This window comes from Mesoplodon bidens (assembly GCF_964165515.1).
Source record: "Mesoplodon bidens genome assembly, chromosome: 11".
Lineage (NCBI taxonomy): Eukaryota > Metazoa > Chordata > Mammalia > Artiodactyla > Ziphiidae > Mesoplodon > Mesoplodon bidens.
Genome location: NC_138167.1, coordinates 19,624,680 through 19,643,999, shown reverse-complemented (window position 1 = coordinate 19,643,999; position 19,320 = coordinate 19,624,680). Strand labels below are relative to the sequence as shown.

At 42.8% G+C, this 19,320-nt stretch overlaps 1 protein-coding gene across 2 annotated transcripts in view; it reads left to right on the top strand.

Moving 5' to 3' along the window:
• Positions 1-386: 386 nt before the first annotated feature.
• The window catches only part of BCAT1 (branched chain amino acid transaminase 1), a 106,854-nt gene continuing 87,920 nt past the window's right edge, over positions 387-19,320 (top strand). Inside the window, exon 1 of one of the 2 annotated variants that reach the window (XM_081249806.1) lies at positions 387-740. In XM_081249806.1, coding sequence (XP_081105932.1) covers positions 735-740 — 6 coding nt within the window. In that variant the 5' untranslated portion in view covers positions 387-734. The remainder of the gene's footprint in view (positions 741-19,320) is intronic. The other variant, XM_081249805.1, reaches the window with a different exon arrangement.

Genomic DNA, 19,320 nt, shown 5'->3' with positions numbered 1-19,320 from the left:
AGCAGGAAATATTCAAATGAGAAAAAATTGTACATGCTCAGTCAAAGGATTAGAATAATTCCCCCAAGTGTATGAGAAATTGACAAAAAATGTTGACTGAGCAGGGGACTGAGGGACTAGAGGAAGGGGTGTGAGAAACAGAGATTGGCAAACTCTTTAAAAACAGGCACGTGTTCTTTACTATTCAAAATATACATTTAAAATTTTTCTGTTTTAGATGACCGGGATCCACTGTATAATCTTGAGCAGGGGCATGCAGGAAGTTACTTTGGGGAATGTGGAAAGTGAGGTGGGCAGGCAGCCAGCTAAGGAGGGAATGGCGATCATGATCTGTGATTTGCTTTTCTTCTTTTTCTTTGACATCCCCACATCAATGATATACGCACACCCAGGCACTAACTCAGGGGTTAAGCGTTTGAAAAGCTGACATCCTCCACCCCCAGGAGTGAGCGGTGGGTAAGGGTCTGGACTGGGCGCCGGGTCGGAATATTCGTGCGGAAGAGGCTCTACCGTCTGGGGCCCGTCTGGGGGAAACACATCCTCAAGACTCTTCCTGCTGATGCAATCTGCAGGAGAGACAGCGATCGCCGCTGCCCGGGCCAGTCTGCGAGGCGCCCGCCACGTGTGCCCGCCGCCACTCCAGCCACTTCCCCAGACTCGCGCCGCCCGGAACGCCTGGGACGCAGCACCTTTGCCTCCGCTCACCTCGAGCTGCTCTCACGGCCGAGCGAACAATGAAGGTAACTGCTTATGATTCTGACTGTACTTTTACAAAAATGTGTGTGTGGATTGAGCCTGCGATTCCTCCAACGCACAGTTGGCAGAAAGGGGACGGAGGAAGGACCACATGGTTTCTTGCCACGCAAACGTTTGCAATTTTTCCCTTATCAGTCATCGTCGGACAGGACCTTACATTCTTCTTCTCTTCAGACTTCTGCTTAACCCCCGCTCACAGGATGTACCGCCCGCCTCACGCTCTTTCACAACTGCATTCGTGAAGCGAGATAAAAGGCTGCTCGCAGCTCCTTCCCCTGCCTGTTTTGAAGCGCGGAAAGGAAGAGGAAGCTCTTCTCCGTTTTCTAAGATGCACAGGAGGTGGGGAATTTCGGAGGAGAGGTCTGGGGGATGTCACTGGCTGTAAACGGGTTTTCTGCTCGGTGTTAAGTTATAAAGGAGGGAGGTGCAGAACTAGGTAAGGGGGGCTGTCTCACCGCTATTAAAACAGAAGGCTTGGGCTTCCCTGGTGGCGCAGTGGTTGAGAGTCCACCTGCCGATGAAGGGGACACGGGTTTGTGCCCCGGTCTGGGAAGATCCCACATGCCGTGGAGCGGCTGGGCCCGTGAGCCATGGCCGCTGAGCCTGCACGTCCGGAGCCTGTGCTCCGCAACGGGAGAGGCCACAGCAGTGAGAGGCCCGCGTACTGCAGAAAAACAAAAACAAAAACCGAAGGCTTGTCTTACTTTGTTTCTTGTGAATAGTCAAGCTTCTAAGAGTTACAAATCAAAGAAGCCTAAGGGCCTTCTTTTATTCAAGAACACCCTAGGGTCTTTTAGTCTTATGCTAATCAAGGATAATTAGCCCAGCTGCCTCTTCCTTGGGAAGGTTTAGGTGTAGAAATGAACAGATTTAAGGGTTCTGTTCTCCTGGTCCTACACGCTGGAAAACTGCAATGATATGAAAAACTGAAGTGCAGCTTTTTTAAAGGAAAGTGAAGGATGGGCAAGTGGTCCTGCCTTCTAACATCTTGGAAGTAGGAGATTCCTCTATGCAGTCTGAACTTTGAGGAGAAAAAAAAGCTGAGTTTCAGAGTTTCCAAGGAGGGAGATAAGTACGGTTTTCAACTGGGCTTATCCACAACCCATTCCAGCCTACAACTTCACTTACGAGAAATAATATGTCAATGGTGCCTTTTCACCAAACAAAAATTTCCACTATGATTAAGCAGGAAATGAGTGGAAACGTAGTTCTGTATTAAGAAGAGATATGCAAATGCGCCGCGGTGAAAAAGTCAGCAGCCTTCCTCTTCTAGAGTTAAGAGATTCAATTTCTGGCTTGCTCATGCCTGTCTACTTTCAGCTGAAAAATACACTTTGATTGAGTATTGAATTAGTGAGTAAAAGGAGAAAATTATGAGAATAAACGGTCTTGCTTTTCCAACTTTCCCCTGTACCATGTGGAACTGTGGTTGATTATCTGTATGTAGTTGATTATCTGTAAGTTCCTGGGTGCTTTAACATGAGTCCAAAACCCCCTTCCCTTTTACGAGGTACTTTTTATAACACAGGAACTGAAGATATCTTCAAGTAGTCTCATTTCTGTTTTCTGATATTTTACTAAGATTAAGAAAGAAATGCTTATGTATTTTAGGCGTGATCTAAGGAGTATTTAAGGTTCCTTTAAGTGTGTTTTTATTATTTCAAAAAACCTTTCTACTAATCTTTTACCTAAGTGTTGCTCATACTTAGGTCATCCTTTAAAAAAAAAATGTTATTTGCACAAGACACCATGATAGGCTCTGTCCTCAGCAAATTTTCCAGACATGGTCTTGCCTGGGAGCTATTATGTTAAGATGGACACATACAGAGTGGGCAACCGAGTGAGAAAAATAGCATATACATTGAATAGGATGTGTATAAAAATGGTAATTACATACTATAACTTACTGAATTAAGGTGGAGATTTACAAGAGACACATATCTGAAAGGACAGAGATAAGAAGCCATTGGCAGGGATGCATGGTTAAATGAGGGGAGAGGGCTGTTTGTGTGTGCGCGTAGGGGGCCCAACAGGATGCCTGGCAGGGAGAGGGGATTCACATTCCAGACACAGGATGTGGCCCCTCAGGCCAGGCTCAGAGATGCATAGCTGGTTAAGCAGGCCTAACAAAAGGGCAGTGGTAGAACCTGCAATGGTGAGAAAGAAAAAAGGGAGAACAAAAAATGAGAGTTTAATTTTGGCCAATATTTCATTTAGTGAGTTTCCATAATAAACAACTTCATTTGATTTTAGAACTACAGAGAGAAAGGAAGATGAGTTAAGAAAATTTTCCATTTGTAGGCAAGAATTTCTCTTGCCTGTCAGATCATTGAACCTGAGAAGGTCTAATCATTTGAAATGGGCTTAAAACCTTGTGAAAGACAGTCGAGAACAGTCCTCTGATTATTACAGAGGTTTATGCTAAGAATTAAAATCAAGTTATGGTTTTCTTCAGTAGTTGTGTATCTCCCAATTATTTTCATAATTTTAGATGTTATCCCTTACATCAGGTCAGGACTTTTAGTTCTGTAGGGGAGGAAAAATAATTTTCCCTCTACCCTTCTAGATTCTTGGCTAAGATATCCCTGTAATAAAACACAGATTAACAGGAAAAAAAAAAAACCCAGAAGTTTAATAACATGTATACCTCCTGTGTACATGGAAGATACCCAGGAAAACTGAGTCACTCCCTGCAATGGCCCAAGCTATCGCCTTAAATATCATCTTCAGCTACAGACAAAAGAAAGATGCTGGAGCAGCAGTGGAGCAAACCAGTTATGGGAGGTTATCAGACAATGCACAGAAAATTGCAGATTTAAGTCGGTACCTTCTCGGTACAGAGAGGGAGACACCCTTACAAATGGGGATTTCCATTGTAAATGCAACTTCTACTCTGTGTTCAAATATTCTTTTGTGTCTGCAGCCTTTCAGAGATAATCAGTTCAAAATAATCCTTGTGCCAAAGAGGCATATTTTAGGGGTGATCTATTCTGCTCCCCTTCAGTTCATTATTTCTAATATTAGGAGATAGACCAAGGGGCTTCCCTGGTGGCGCAGTGGTTGAGAGTCCGCCTGCCGATGCAGGGGACACGGGTTCGTGCCCCGGTCCGGGAAGATCCCATATGCCGCGGAGCGGCTGGGCCCCGTGAGCCATGGCCGCTGAGCCCGCGCGTCCGGAGCCTGTGCTCCGCAACGGGAGAGGCCACAACAGTGAGAGGCCCGCGTACTGCCAAAAAAAAAAAAAAAAAAGAGAGAGAGAGATAGACCAGGGAAGGGTTGACCTAAAACAAATAGACTGCGGCAAATATTTCTCCAGCAAAGATGGTTTTGTTTGGGATCAGCAGAGAATTGCAATTCGGGGTCCGCGACCAAGGCGAGCCACAAGGAAGTCTCTGCGCAGCAAGGAAAGAAGTCTTTATAGAGGGGAGAAGGACATTGGAACGGCTCTAGTAAACAGAGTCCATAGCTTTTCACTGACCGAGTTGCTGCTGGAGTCTTTCTTCTTGTTGTTGGGCTCTGCTATCATTGCAGGCCCGGAGAATTCCCTCTTCTGGGCTCCTGACTCTATTAAATTGAAGTTTCTGTAATTTTTTAAAGTGCACAGCTGGATAGTATAACCTGAGAGGTCTAGGCTTATGAGTAAACTTTTTCTGTGCATAAATGAAGAGTTGTTTCTAAACTGTGGGCACTGTGAGTGTTTGGGTTAGTTATATCTTTGGGGGTTTCAGGTTGTTTGGTTCTCTGAGTGGCCTCTCCTCAATGGGTGTAGAAAGATGAAAATGAAGAGTTTTCTCTGTCTTATTTTAGGCTTGGCAACTGTAATTCCTCTAACTAACAGATGCCACTCTACGGAAACCCAGTGGAATGTTCAGCCTTATTATGCCCGAGGGGATTTAGTTACCATATTAGAGTGAGAATCTGGTACCTCCCATGATAGACATCATTATCCCAGGCATCCTCCACTTCCTATATGGTACATCATTCTTTCTGAGCACAGGAGGAGACCGTGGCTGGTCTGCTCACTTTACAGTTGTAAATGTGGGCAACCTTTGTGTTGTAACTTTATCCCCTTAACAGCTGTCCAAATGCCCTAAACATTTAAAGTGACATATGGTAACATTCCTACTGATGGGCTTTACTGAGTCTCTGTAGCCCATTTGGTAATACATGTCAGTGGCCATTCAACTAAGGCTACTGAAATTGGAATCCATGTACATCAAACTTGGGTGCAACTCAAATGTTTAAAACGTTTCAAAATGAAGCATTTGGGATGCTCTGATTCCTAAACATAACTTTGTAAATATTTGCATACATTTTTATCATAAGATCTAGTCTATGATTCACAATGTCAGTTGTAAATATGAAGCCACAGCAGAATCAGTCTTTTCTATCACACAAGGGTTCATAATGTGCCAGTTGCACCTGTGCTTCTAATTAGTCTTCTCAAATCTACAAGATGAATAATATCACCCTAGAAATTGTCTTACATCCTTAAAATAACTCAGAAATGAGATCACCTTATTAATACAGTATAGCATATAAACGTTTTCCTATTGTCATATAGGCCATGCCCCTTTTGTGGGAAAAGCCATTTTGCAAAATATTTCTCTCATGTTCAGTGATTAATGGGAGAAAGAAAATCTTAAAAGAAGAGATAATCATGCTCCAGAAATTTAGGGAAAGGGTCGAGAAGAGAAGAAAAAGGAAGACAAGTGAAAAAAAAAAAAAAAAAAACAGAGGAAATTACATTACAACAAGCAGTAATCAGGAAAAGTCATACTGAAAAACGTGATTCTTTGTGATTGAAAAATTTGTAAAATTCAGCTAGTTCCATTAATAGTCTTATATTTCATCTAAAAAGAACCAATTCACTAGTTTTTTTAAATTTTGTTATGTAGATCTGAATATTTCATCAATTGCATGTACAGTCTATCCCCTAGTCTGAGAAATGTTTTTGCTATTTTGACTGGAGATGGTTAAGAATCCTAGGACATAATTAGAGTTCAAATTCTACCTGACTCCTTATACATCTAGACAGAAGGGGCACCTGTTGGGATGTTCTAAGCCAAACAAGCTACAAATGTCTCTTACGTGACCAGCAAAGACCTCAATGGATTTCCGGCATAAGGCCAAGGGTGGATGTGCACACGATGATCACTCAGCAGTTGTTAACATTCCATCACTATGAAAGGGCAATTTTGCCTAGTACATTTCATTTCATTTTAGCTGATTCAGATTCAAAGTTATATTGTTTTGATTTTAGTACTAGATATTAGGGCAGGAATCTGAAATCACAGTAAATGTTTCTTTGAACTTTGACGATAAGAGGTAGAGTTAAAATGGGGCTGTAAGGTCACTTGGGGAAGCATAATAATGCATTGCTCAAGGATTCCATGTTTTTCAAGGTTAGTGAATGGTTTGTACTTGCAAGGTTAATGTTGGTGTTCATAGTAGAAACACATCCAGGTTTTGGGAAGGACTTCTTTGCTTAACAAAAGTGAGATGCTTTATATTTTTAAATGCTATATAAGTTACGTAACATTGAATTGTAACCTCAAAACAGTCATATGAGGAAAGCATGGCGACTATTATTAACTCCCATTTTACAGGCAAGGAAAATGAAGATCAGAAAACTCACTTAAATTGTTTAAGATCACAAACTGCCCAACATTATGAGAAACTAGCTATATTTGATTCCTAGTCCAGTGTGCTATCTCCCTCACCAGTGCTTCTAGCTCTTTTTTGATGTCACTTTGCAACTCTTAGAAGAATGGATAATCACCTCAGCAAAATGCACAAATACACATAGGCACAAAAATTTATATCTAAATTATTTATTGTTAAAACCAAGGCAATGCAGTCCATACAGCGTGAAAGCCTGGTGGAAAATACTGAAATGATCTAGTTATTTAGAACAGTGGAGTGCTATTGGCTCTTGCACCTGAAATCAGCTGAGATATGTAAATGTATAAGCAAGAGAGCCACACTGCCCTTTGAATATTGAAAATACCTGCCTTTAGTCCAAAAGGCAAGCAATTATTTTTTGCCTTTTAGCAGCACATGAGTTATCAGTTTCTTCTTTTTACCTCATCAAGTACATAGTGTAGAGGAGGGAGAAAAAAGTTTCCGTTTTCCTTTTAGGTTCATTTCCTGGCATCATGCAAATTAGGCTGACAAAAGACAGATTAACAAGAGAAAACCAGAGTTTATTAGCTCTTGCAGCTTGCATACATACAGAAGAAACTCAGTGATGAGTAACTCAAGGGGTGGTTAGAACTTGGGTTTATATGGCATCTTAACAAAGAGAAACAAATTTGTAAAGGCAAACGTTTTAAGTTTCCAAGGGCAGCAAACTGTGGGAAGGTAAATATATGGAGGATACTAGAGGGGGAATATTTGTGCGGGTCCATCTCAGTACTGACTTTCTGTCTTCTTCATGGCTGTAAAACTTCTTCAGGAGAGGAGATTTTTGGCAGTCCTCTTTTCTCAGAAGTTTCTGCTTTTAGTCAGAGAAGGGAGGTTCCAGGAAGCCTTCCTGTTGCATCTGTTGGGTCTCTCGTGCTTTCAGTTTAAAATAATCCTTATCCCAAAGTGGCATATTTTAGGATGTCATATTCTGATCCTCTACAATATAGTCACAGAATAGAACTTGATGCCACAGAAGCTGCACCCTAATTTCTTTGATCTTCATCTCATTTTGAAGTGTATGCATGGCTGTTTTTATTAAACAGGGTTAGTACACAATTTCTTAGCAGAGTTTAGTAGTTTGGGGTACCTACCCTTCCCATTTCATTGGTAACTTCCCTACCCAAATAGGTCTACATGGTTATGTTGCTACCAGATGACCACTGCCTCAGCCACAGCTAATTAGAGTAAGGGTGGATATTTGGCCCAAGTCCAACCATCTTTCACTTCTTTCTTACTCTCTTATCCCCTACATTCAATCAGATACCATATGCTGCGGATTCTGTTTTATCTGTTTCTATATGTTCTCTCTTTCCCATTGCTGGTGTACTTGCATTATTTCAAAAGTCTCTCAACTGGTCTCAAGATTATTTTTTCTTAATTTTCCTAAAGCATTATTTTGATTACATCATTCACCCACCCAAAATACCTCTATGACTTCACCATTGTCTACTGAACTGAACTTAGTGCATGAGGTCTTTTCCTAATCTATCCTCTCTTCTATGTGGATGTGCTCCTCCAATCATTATGGAGGATTTGCTATTCCTCAACATGAGCTTTTGCATTTCCATATATTCATTTCTAACTCCTTCTTCCTCATACGTCCTCCGCATTTTTGCCCTCCATCATGCCACTCACCATGTGGCTCAGCCCCCAGGCACTTCTTGAGAAAGTGACTTGTTTTATAGTAGAATGAATGTGGGTGGAAGATGGTAAGGTAAGAGTAGGGTTACCTTTTGAAGTCAGGAAATAAGATATTGGTCATATCCTGCAATTTCTGCACTCACATTTCCTCTCTTCCGTGAACCTTGTACCATCATTGGGGCTCTTACAGGTATTGGTTGAGGCAAATCAATGACCCCTTTCTAGACTTCCTAGATCCAGATTAATTGATTCTGTTTTATACTTCTTTGTTTTCAAACAGCAGATACATTTTTTTCCACATCTGGATTTATTTGGAGTCGAAGTTTTAATTGACTTCCAAAAGACAGAGGGTTATAAAACCAGGCAACAGTTAGTACTTACATGTTTTAATGCTTATTGCCAAATTCATTTTATGCAGCTAGTTTTTCCTGATTGATTTTTTAGTGGTGAAACTGTACATAGATTGTAAGCATTCATTGCACACATTTCTGGGAAAGTTCATTCAAAAAGATGCTACATAACAAAATGAACTGGACCCATGAAAATCATAAGGATCAAACTCAACAATGCCAGTCCACTAAATCGCTACCATCTTCAGATTTAGGCAGTATGTAAAGAGAAAGCGTCCCTGCCACATCCCAAGGAACTGACTTAGAATATAGAACAAAGTCACGTGTCTAGGAATGTTAACAAATTCCAGTACTGTTTAACATGGGGATTTTGTTGTTGTTGTTTGCAAACAAAGCAGTTCTTAAGCAAAATAATTAATGCATACACAGACAAACAAATCCAACAAAAGAGGCACTGAGAAGCAGTGTTCATTGAATATTGGAATTTTGAAAGAAAAAATCTATTAGGTCATTTTAGGCGTTTACTTCTGCTAAAGAAGGATTGTTCTTTTGAGTTTATTTTTCTAGCTTTCAATTCTATTCCACTTAAAAACCTAAAGAACCAAGACTTCTCAAATCTTCTGTGGACAATTTTGCCACTTACTATATTCACTATTTAAAAGTTTCCTGATAATTATTTTCCTTTCCTTTTAGTTCTGTATTCTATTTGCTCTAATTAGTAATGTCAGTAATTCAGTGAATATGTAGATAGAGAATGTCAATAAGTTTTGTGCTCCTTTAATTATTTCATGCATGCCTCTTACATTAACATTGTGTCTGCTGGTCTACTGGCACCTTTCCTCCTCTTGACCAATGTTCTTAGAACATTTATTCACAGTAGTCCATCAGTCTACCATTTGATGTTAAAAGACAACTTTTTTTTTTTTTTTTTTGGCTGCGTTGGGTCTTTGTTGCTGTACGCAGACTTTCTCTAGCTGTGGTGAGCAGGGGCTACTCTTTGTTGCGGTGCACGGGCTTCTTATTGCGGTGGCTTGTCTTGTTGCGGAGCATGGGCTCCAGGCATGTGGGCTTCAGCAGTTGCAGTGCGTGGGCTAAGTAGTTGTGGCTCGAGGGCTCTAGAGCGCAGGCTCAGTAGTTGTGGCCACAGGGTTAGTTGCTCTGCAGCATGTGGCATCTTCCCAGACCAAGGCTTGAACCCGTGTCCCCTGTATCGGCAGGCGGATTCTTAATCACTGTGCCAGGGAAGCCCGGACCTCATTCTTTTTTATACCTGATGAATATGTGGTGACTTCCAATCTTTTGTTATTACAAACAATGCTGCAGTCAATACTCTCATTCGTATGTCATTTCACACATGTACACGTAAATACAAGACACTTTTAATTAAACTAAGTATTAACAATGATGTTGAACTATTAAATCTATCTCAGACTATGTAGTTAAGATAATGTGGTTGCAAATGACCCCTCATTCCCAGCATCATAATGTTGTCTTTTGGGGCTTCCCTGGTGGCGCAGTGGTTAAGAATCCGCCTGCCAATGTAGGGGACACAGGTTCAAGCCCTGGCCTGGGAAGATCCCACATGTCGCAGAGCAACTAAGCCCGTGCGCCACAACTACTGAGCCCGTGCTCTAGAGCCTGTGAGCCATAACTGCTGAGCCCACGTGCCGCAACGACTGAAGCCCACACACCTGGAACCCGTGCTCGGCAACAAGAGAAGCCACCGCAATGAGAAGCCCGTGCACTGCAATGAAGACCCAATGCAGCCAAAAAAAAGAATGAGGTTAAAAAAAAAAAACAGCTAGTCGAGGAAAGAATGAGTAAGCTCTCTAGACACAGATTAAAGGAAAGTCTCCACGAGCCTCTTCACTGTCTACATTTGTGCATTTCCTTTTTGACCATGTGAGTTTATTACATTCAAAATTGAAATTAAAACAAAAAAATGGAAATCCCTTGTAGTGGAATTAATTTGACTCTAGAGCCATTATCAAGGAAATCTGAAATTCTGGGTAATTCAGCACAATCAGTTAAGACCAAGGATATATTTCTTGACAAAATCTCCAAACTATTATATTTAATGATAACTAACTAAAAATTATCCTTTGCTGTACACCTGAAGCTAACATTGTAAATCAACTATATTCCAATGTAAAATTAAAAAATTTTTAAATTATCTATTGAGAAAGCAGTTAAACATAATATGTACAACAAACTTTACAGTAACTATTATATTAAGAATATACAGAAGAGAAGATGGCCTTCTATGAGCCATGAAGTGGGCCCTCACCATACACCAAATCTGCCTTGGTCTTGAACTTCCCAGCCTCCAGGTCGATAAGAAATAAATTTCTGTTGTTTACAAGCCAAAAAAAAAAAAAGTATACAAACTCTTCTTGAAACCTAACATTTATAATAATGACTAGCAAACAATGATTGACTTGAGTTTCATTTAATTAAACACGTAGCTCTTACTAAGACTACCAGGCTTTATACTAGGTAATAGGTGAATGGAAATAATTCAAGCATTATTCATACTCTTGAGAAATTGCTCTATTCAGAAAGAGATATATAAAAAGTAACGCAATAAAGTATAATGCGGGTTACAGTAGAAGTCTGCACAAAGACAGTGGTACATGAAAAAGATTAGTCAGAGAAAACAGGGAAGGCTTGAAATCAGTGGAGGTGATGTTTGAGCAGAAGCATGAGAGAAGGTCAGGTGAACAAGGAAGTAAGAGTGTTTTAGGCACATACGTGGTCCACTTTCACCCAACCCCAGACTTCTGGACCTAGATTCAATCACTCATTCCTTTACCATAAAAGACCATGAGGAAAAGCGTGCCTGGCTCCCTTCCAGACCACTGGTAAATACAGAGGCCTGAGTACCCAACATCCTTGAGGAATGAACTATTAGAACTCATACCACTGGCAAGCTTGCAATCAGTTAAATTCAGCAAATCACATTTTGCTCACAATGTCTCCATCCTTCACTGTCTCTTGGTGCTCTGGGTTTTCTCTCTTGACTCAACCCTCACTAGAACCTCCCACCCAAATTCGTCCACAGTATCCTTTGCAACTCAGTATTAGCACACCCCCCTCTCCTCTCCTAGATGTTTCCCCTTCCTCCTGCCCTCAGGTGAGGTCACTTCCCTCTACAGGGGAGGTGACTCACTTTCTCTACTCTCTCCCCTCTCCGAATTAGAGGGGGCTGGTCTCCTTCACCCTGCCCATGCTGTCTCCACATCAGACAGCCCCTATAGAACCCCTTGCCACTGCTCATACTAGTAGTCTGTGCCCACTCTCTACCTCATAGCTGTCATGGAGAGACACGCTGTCACTCTACCTCATTCACCACTGAAGAGTTTTAGCACTTGTCTCCTGATTCTCTCTTCCATCTCAAGTCCTCTCTTCTCGTATTATTACAAGGTGCATGGCTGGCCCATTCCCCTTTCTTGCATCTCAGTCATTTTAATTTCTCATCTCCATTGTTGCACTACATTCCTCATAACCCACCCACACCTATGGTCATACCCAGACTTTTTTTTTTTTGCGGTACGCAGACCTCTCACTGTTGTGGCCTCTCCTGTTGTGGAGCACAGGCTCCGGACGCGCAGGCTCAGCGGCCATGGCTCACTGGCCCAGCCGCTCCATGGCACGTGGGATCTTCCCAGACGGGGGCATGAACCCGTGTCCCCTGCATCGGCAGGTGGACTCTCAACCACTGTGCCACCAGGGAAGCCCATACCCAGACTTTTGAATGACACTAAATTATACCAAGTCCCATCAGTTATTTTTGGTCCAAGATATAACTTACATGAGTTTGGTTCTCTCCACTTTATCTACCATGTGCCTAGTTCAAGCTACTGTCTTCTTTTCAGGTGGTATATATGTTTCTATTTTTGCTCACCTCTTGGTTATCCCCACCTCCCACCCCTAATCTATTCTTCACAAAGCAGAGTGATCACATCTGTCATCTGTTTCAAAAATTCCTCCAGGGCTTCCCTGGTGGCGCAGTGGTTGAGAGTCCGCCTGCCGATGCAGGGGACACGGGTTCGTGCCCCAGTCCGGGAAGATCCCACATGCCGTGGAGCGGCTGGGCCCGTGAGCCATGGCCGCTGAGCCTGCGCATCTGGAGCCTGTGCTCCACAACGGGAGAGGCCACAACAGTGAGAGGCCCGCGTACCAAAAAAAAAAAAAAAAAAATTCCTCCACCCCTTCCTCTTATGCTTTGAATAAAGCCCAAAGTCCCTCCCATGCTCTAGAAGCCCCCAAAATCTGGTCCTTCTTACCTTTGCAGCCTCACCTTGTTACCACTGTTTCCATCTCCCTTCATCCCCCAAACTTTTCCTTCCGGGCCTTTGCACTTGCTGATCCCTCTGCTTTAAAGGCCTTCTTCCTACTCCCCATCAAGTTGGCTCCTTTTTTTTTTTTTTTTAATATTTATTTATTTACTTAGGCTGTGCCGGGTCTTAGTTGCAGCACGTGGGATCTTCATTGTGGCATGAGAACTCTTAGTTGCGGCATGCATGCACAATGTAATTCCCTGACCAGGGATCAAACCCGGGCACCCTGCACTGGGAGTACGGAGTCTCACCCACTGGGCCACCAGGGAAGTCTCCAGCTGGCTCCTTATCACCCTGCCAGCCTCAGACTTAATGTCGCTACCTCAGAGATAACATCACAACCCCCCAGTGATTCCCAGTCCTTTAGAACACTAATTGCAATTTACAGTTATTTACTGGTGTGATTATCTATACGGTTTTGGGATTGGTATGTGACTCTCCCACTAGATCATACATTTCTTCTTTTTTTTTTTTTTTTAGATGTTGGGGGTAGGAGTTTTTAATAATTAATTTATTTATTTTTGCTGTGTTGGGTCTTCGTCTCTGTGCGAGGGCTCCCTCCAGTTGTGGCAAGCAGGGGCCACTCTTCATCGCAGTGCGCACAGGCTCCAGACCAGCAGGCTCAGCAGTTGTGGCCCACGGGCCCAGCCGCTCCGCGGCATGTGGGATCCTCCCAGCCCAGGGCTCGAACCCGTGTCCCCTGCACCAGCAGGCAGACTCTCAACCACTGCGCCACCAGGGAAGCCCGATCATACATTTCTTGAGGGCAAGGAGCACATCCAGTTTTTTGCCACTGTGCAAACGCATGTAATCCAATACCTGGCCTAGCATAAGGGGTTGGTGAGTGTGGTAAGCTGAGTAATGAACCCCCAGTTATGTCTATGGCTCAATCCTCTGAAGTTTTTATGGTAAAGGAGATTTTGCAGGTATGACTAAGTTATAGCTCTTGAGATGGGGAGACTATCCTTGGTATTCTGGTTGCGGCCAGTGTAATCACAGGGGTCTACAAGAGGAAGGCAGGAGGGTCACAGGAAGAGAAGGAGATGTGACAATGGAAGCAGAGGTTGGGGGGAAAGAGAGAGGGAGTAAGATTTGAAGATGCTACGCTGCTTGCTTTGAAGATGGAGAAGGAACCATGAGTCAAGGAATGCAGGTGGCTTCTACAAGCTGGAAAAGGCAAGGAAACAGATTCTCACCCTACAGCCTCCAGAAGGAATGTAGCTCTGCTGATACCTTGACTTGGGACTTCTGACCTCCAAAACTGTAAGATAATGCCACAAAATGTATGGTAATTGGTTACAGCAGCAATAGAAAATGAATATAGATTTTGGCACCTAGAAATGGGGTGCTACTGTAACAAATAACTGAAAATGTGGAAGTGGCTGTGAATTGGGCATTGGGCAGAGGATGGAAGAAAATTTGAGGAGTACAAAAGGAAAAGCCTACATTGTCTTGAACCGGTTGTTAGAAATATGGATGTTAAAAGCACCGCTGATGAGGGCTCTGAAAGTACTGGAGAATATATTTATGGAAATCAGCAGAAAGGGGATCCTTATTATATAGTAGAAGAAAGCTTAGTGGGTTTGTGTATTACAGTTATGTGAAAAGCAGAATTTGTAAGTGATGAACTGAGATATTTAGCTGAGATTTCCAAGCAAAGAATTGAAGTTGCAGCCTGGTTTCTTCTTTCTGATTATAGTAAAATGCAAAAGGAAAGAGATAAGTTGAGGGGAGAACAGTTAAGCCCGAAGGAACCAGGTCTTGAAGGGCTGGGAAATTCTCAGACTCTTCAGATTATGAAAGACCCTCACATGAGGAGATTCACCATCAGGAAAGCACACTCTGGCTGAGGCTGAGTTAGGAGACTGTGGTGACATGCAAGGAAGAGGTGATGGTGCTTGGACTAGTGGGGTGGTGGTGGTGTGGAAAAGATAGAGGAATGAGTTGGTTTTATTGGGACTTTGTTTAGGGTCTTTTGGGCCTATAAATGGAAACACATGTTACACTCTTATAGAGCTCCCTTTCCTGGCCACCTGAGCTCTCTGGCTGTCTAAACCCTCACTGGAATGTTTTGTCTTAGTGTCCCTTGGGACCAGATCATCTTTTTCTGCTTGTATGCACTCTGGATTTCTCCCTGGACTAAAGGTCCAGTGAGGAGTGGTCTCTAGCTTCCTGCTCTTCCTCCATCACTCCATCAAGGAGTCTCCCAGATGCCCTTTAGGCAACTCACTGGATCCCCTTGGTGCAAGAAACAATCACCATCACATCCATTTCACCCTGGGCACAGACCAGAGGGCGGGGCCATCTTGTCCTTCAGTCCTTGGGTAGCAGACAAGTTAATACAGTGTTAACAGGATTAGAGAGAAAAGGAGAGATAATAGTAATGTGAGGGCTTCCCTGGTGGCGCAGTGGTTGAGAGTCCGCCTGCCGATGCAGGGGACATGGGTTCGTGCCCCGGTCCGGGAAGATCCCACATGCCGTGGAGCGGCTGGGCCCGTGAGCCATGGTCGCTGAGCCTGCGCGTCCAGAGCCTGTGCTCTGCAACGGGAGAGGCCACAAGAGTGAGAGGCCCGCGTACCGCAAAAAAAAAAAAAAAAAATAGTAATGTGATGGAGCCACCAAAGGACCCAAAGCCTGTAAGGAAGATAGAAATCTCTTGATTAAGAGATCCAAAAACTAGAAGAACCAGAGCAGGTGGTGCCAAAAGGTAAACAAAACTGAGATGTGGTGATATAACTAATAGCGAAGAAGGAAGAATATCCACCCCCTTCTTTTCATTTCCCTCAGGATGATGACTTCAGATTACTATAATGCACTTACTGAACAAACATTTGAAGAGTACTTACTGTGTAAGCAGCCGGCACTGCTCAAGGTCTTGAGGCTATGAGAATGAAGACTCGGCAGAGTCAACACTCTCACGGCACTCATAGGGAAAGGCCACGTAACATGATGGTTATGGGCAAAATCTGGGACCAGACTGCTGGTGTGTTTTCTTATCTATAAAATGGTGGTAATAATAGTACCTACCCCACAGGATGCTGTGAGGATTGAATAAAAAAACAAATGTAGAGCCCTTCTATCAGTGGTTTGAAATAAGTACTACATAAATATTAACTAAAGTTATTCTAATTTACTCTCTTGTGCTAACAAATAAAATATTCCAATTAGTGATGCAGTAGTAAGAAAATAAAATAAAGTGATGTTATAGTGATAGAGCTGAGAGGAAGCCAATACTAATTTATACTGGCTGGTCAGGGAAAGCCTCACAGAGAAGGTGGTGAATTTTGTGCTGAGACCTGAGTACCATGAAAAAACATGGGGTGATCTGGAGGTAACGTCCCATGCATAGTGAGCAGCAGAGTTAGCTTGCTAAACTTCCTGGAGTTTAGTGAGAGAGGAGAAAAGTTTCATGATAGGGCCACATCATGAATACTCCTTTAAGCCATGGTAAGGAGTGTGGATTTTATTCAAAGTGCAGTGGATCATTTGAGCAACAGATGGAATTACATTTTAAAAAGTCACTGGTGAGTCAAATAGTATATTATGGTTACATTTTTTTTTCTTACACAACCTTTTGTTTTTCCTGTAGTTAATTATTGCATTCTTTTCTTCCATTTGCTCACTCTACTATGTGTTTATTATGAATTATTCCCAACTCTCAAATAGCCTCTATAATTTTGCATAGATCAAGTGTATCCATTTATCTGTAAGTCCTTTTTTATTTTTCCTGGACTATTTTTTTTCTGCCACCCTTCTTGTTCTTGTTCCAATCTGTCCTGGTTTCTCTCCAGGACAGCTGCACAGCTGTCTTTCTAAGACTTCTCCTTGGCATCCTGTATCCTCTGTGTTAGGCCCCCAGATTTCTGAATCATGGCTTCCTCTTTCTTAGTTTACTTCCTCATTTGTGTGGAGCATATCCTTCAGTAGTTTCCAATTAAAGGGTATATAAGAGGTAAATGTTTTGATTCCTTTCATGCCTGAAAATGCTTTTGTTGTATCACACTAGGTTGATATTTGATTATGAACAGCTTTCTGAGTTAGAAATGATTTTGCATCCAAGTTTTAAAGGAATTACTATATTATTTTCTAGTTTCCTGTGTCATTAATGAGAAGTCAAAGGGCACTCTTATTTCAGATCCTTTTTACATGCAACCTATTTTTGTTCTTTCCAGAAACATTCAGGATCTCTTTTTATTGCTTGTGTTTGGAAACTTTACCATGACATGAGTCCTTTCATCCTAGGAAATTTTCTGGTCATATATCTTTTGATAATTTCTTCCTCTCCTCTTTCTTCTTTTCTTTTTCTTAATCTCCTATTTGTTTATTGTTAGACTGCCTTGACTGATCCTCTAATTAAAAAAATTTCTCCCCAAATGTCCAATTTGGGAAGGGGATAGATTTCATCAATGTTATCTTCCAACCTTTTCCTTGAATTTAAAAATTTTAGTCTTCATATTTCTAAGGCCATTAAAAATTCTCTAGGGCTTCCCTGGTGGCGCAGTGGTTGGGAGTCTGCCTGCTGATGCAGCGGACACGGGTTCATGCCTCGGTCCGGGAGGATCCTACGTAGCTGCCAAGCAGCTGGGCCTGTGAGCCAAGGCTGCTGGGCCTGCACGTCTGGAGCCTGTGTTCCGCGACGGGAGAGGTCACAACGGTGAGAGGTCCACATACTGCAAAAAGAAAAAAAACCTCTAATTATTTAAATAATAACATCATGTTCTTGTTTCATGGATGAAATATCTTTTCTATATTTCTGAGGAAATTAATTATAATTAAAACATTTTCTTCCTACTCTCTGTATTGCTCCTCCCCTATACCTCTTATTTGTTTCTGTTTTTTTGGGAGGAGGGGGTTACCTTTCACATAGGAGGCTTCAAATATCTGGTGACCTGTGGCAACCCATTTATATTTAAGAATGAGGCAGCAAGAAGCCTCTGGGAAGCTCTGTACACATGCTTGGTGCCTTCTCTGGTCCATTTCATAGTTTTATGACCACAGGGAAGTGACTAGGCCATTTCATTGGAGGATTCCCAACTATTCTTAATTCTAGGTCTTTTCTCAGGGCATTATACAGTTTTTTCAGGAAGAATCATCCAATCTGCTTAGGACTTTCTGCCTATGTTTTGTGGACCACTGTAGGGAACTAGTGGTTTCATCATTTAGTGTGTGGATATTCATTATTTTCCCTGGAAAGTGTTTAGCTTCCCTTAAGCCTGGATCTCTTGTGGCTCATTTCTCCAGTGAATAAATCTCTCATTTCCTGCTGGAATTAGGAAGAAGTAGTTACCTGGCTGGGCTAGGTGGGTGTGGAGCCCCAGAGGTAGGTGTATATGAACCTTATATGGGTAAGACAGGATGTTAAATGGGGCCATGGTCTCCACTGAGGCTCTAGTAGAGTCGACCCTCCATACCCACGACTGTACTACGTGGTTTTATATAAGGGACTTGGGCATCCTCAGATTTTGGTGTCTGAGGGGGCATCCTGGAACCAATCCCCAGCAGATACTGTAGGGAACACAGAGAGACAAGTACCTATACATTCCAAGCAGATACATTTTGATGTATCCAAAGAACTTCCTAAAGGACAGCAAAATTAGTTCTATAAACTTTTAACTCATTACTTATCTCCAATTTATATTTAACAGAAGGCTGGAGATTGAGCAGGCAGGGAAGAAAAGCATTATTTGGAAAAAAATTGTTGGCCAAGCAAGGTGTGCTTGGCATTTCCCCTCCTTTACCCTGGAGGAGGGGAGGAGGGAATGAGGGATACTCCCATCTCTCCTACAGTATCCTCACCCAAAACTATGTGAGGAGATCAGTGGGTCCCTTTGCTGAAAGGGTCTGGAGTGGAGCCTGGAGATTTCTTGAGCGCACTTTATTTGTGTTCCCTGGCATTTGGGGGGCAGGGTATATACCAGTGTCTGACTCTCCCCTGGGTCAGTCAAGGCTGGCTGGTGCTGCCTGTGATGGAAGAGTCAAGAGAGAGTTCTTCAGAGGATGCAGTTTACAATTCCAGAGTTTTGTGGGGCAAAGATGCCATGAGCTATGAGGACTCTTAGGAAAGGAGCCATATCAGAATCAGCCAGAAAGGATCCTGTCCAAGAAGGCTGCTTTCTGGGGCAAGGAGAGGCCAGCTGTCAGAGGCTGTTTAGAGGGTGTAATGCCAGCGCCAGAGCTGAAGGGGCCCAATTGGAGGTGAGGCAGGGTGTGCACTACTGCAGTGGGCAACTGCAGGGCAGAGGTCTCCTTTGGTGGGGCGGTAAGAGAAGACGGGTGTATGAAGCATCCATAGATGCCCTATGATGCTATAAAAAGCCAGCATTTGACCATTTGCCATGGGACGGGGTGGGAGGGCAATGCCAGAATATAATGGTCCTAGACAAGTCTGTTCCCGTTTCCTCTTGTTGCTGGTGCACATGACCCTGGGGAACCCAAAAATTGCAGCTGGGGAGTGGAGAGAAGATGGAACAAGGAGAGTGGTGAAAAAATAGGAGGGCACATTCCAGCTGCTGGGTTTGGGGTGAGGGTTGACCAGGGAGAAACAG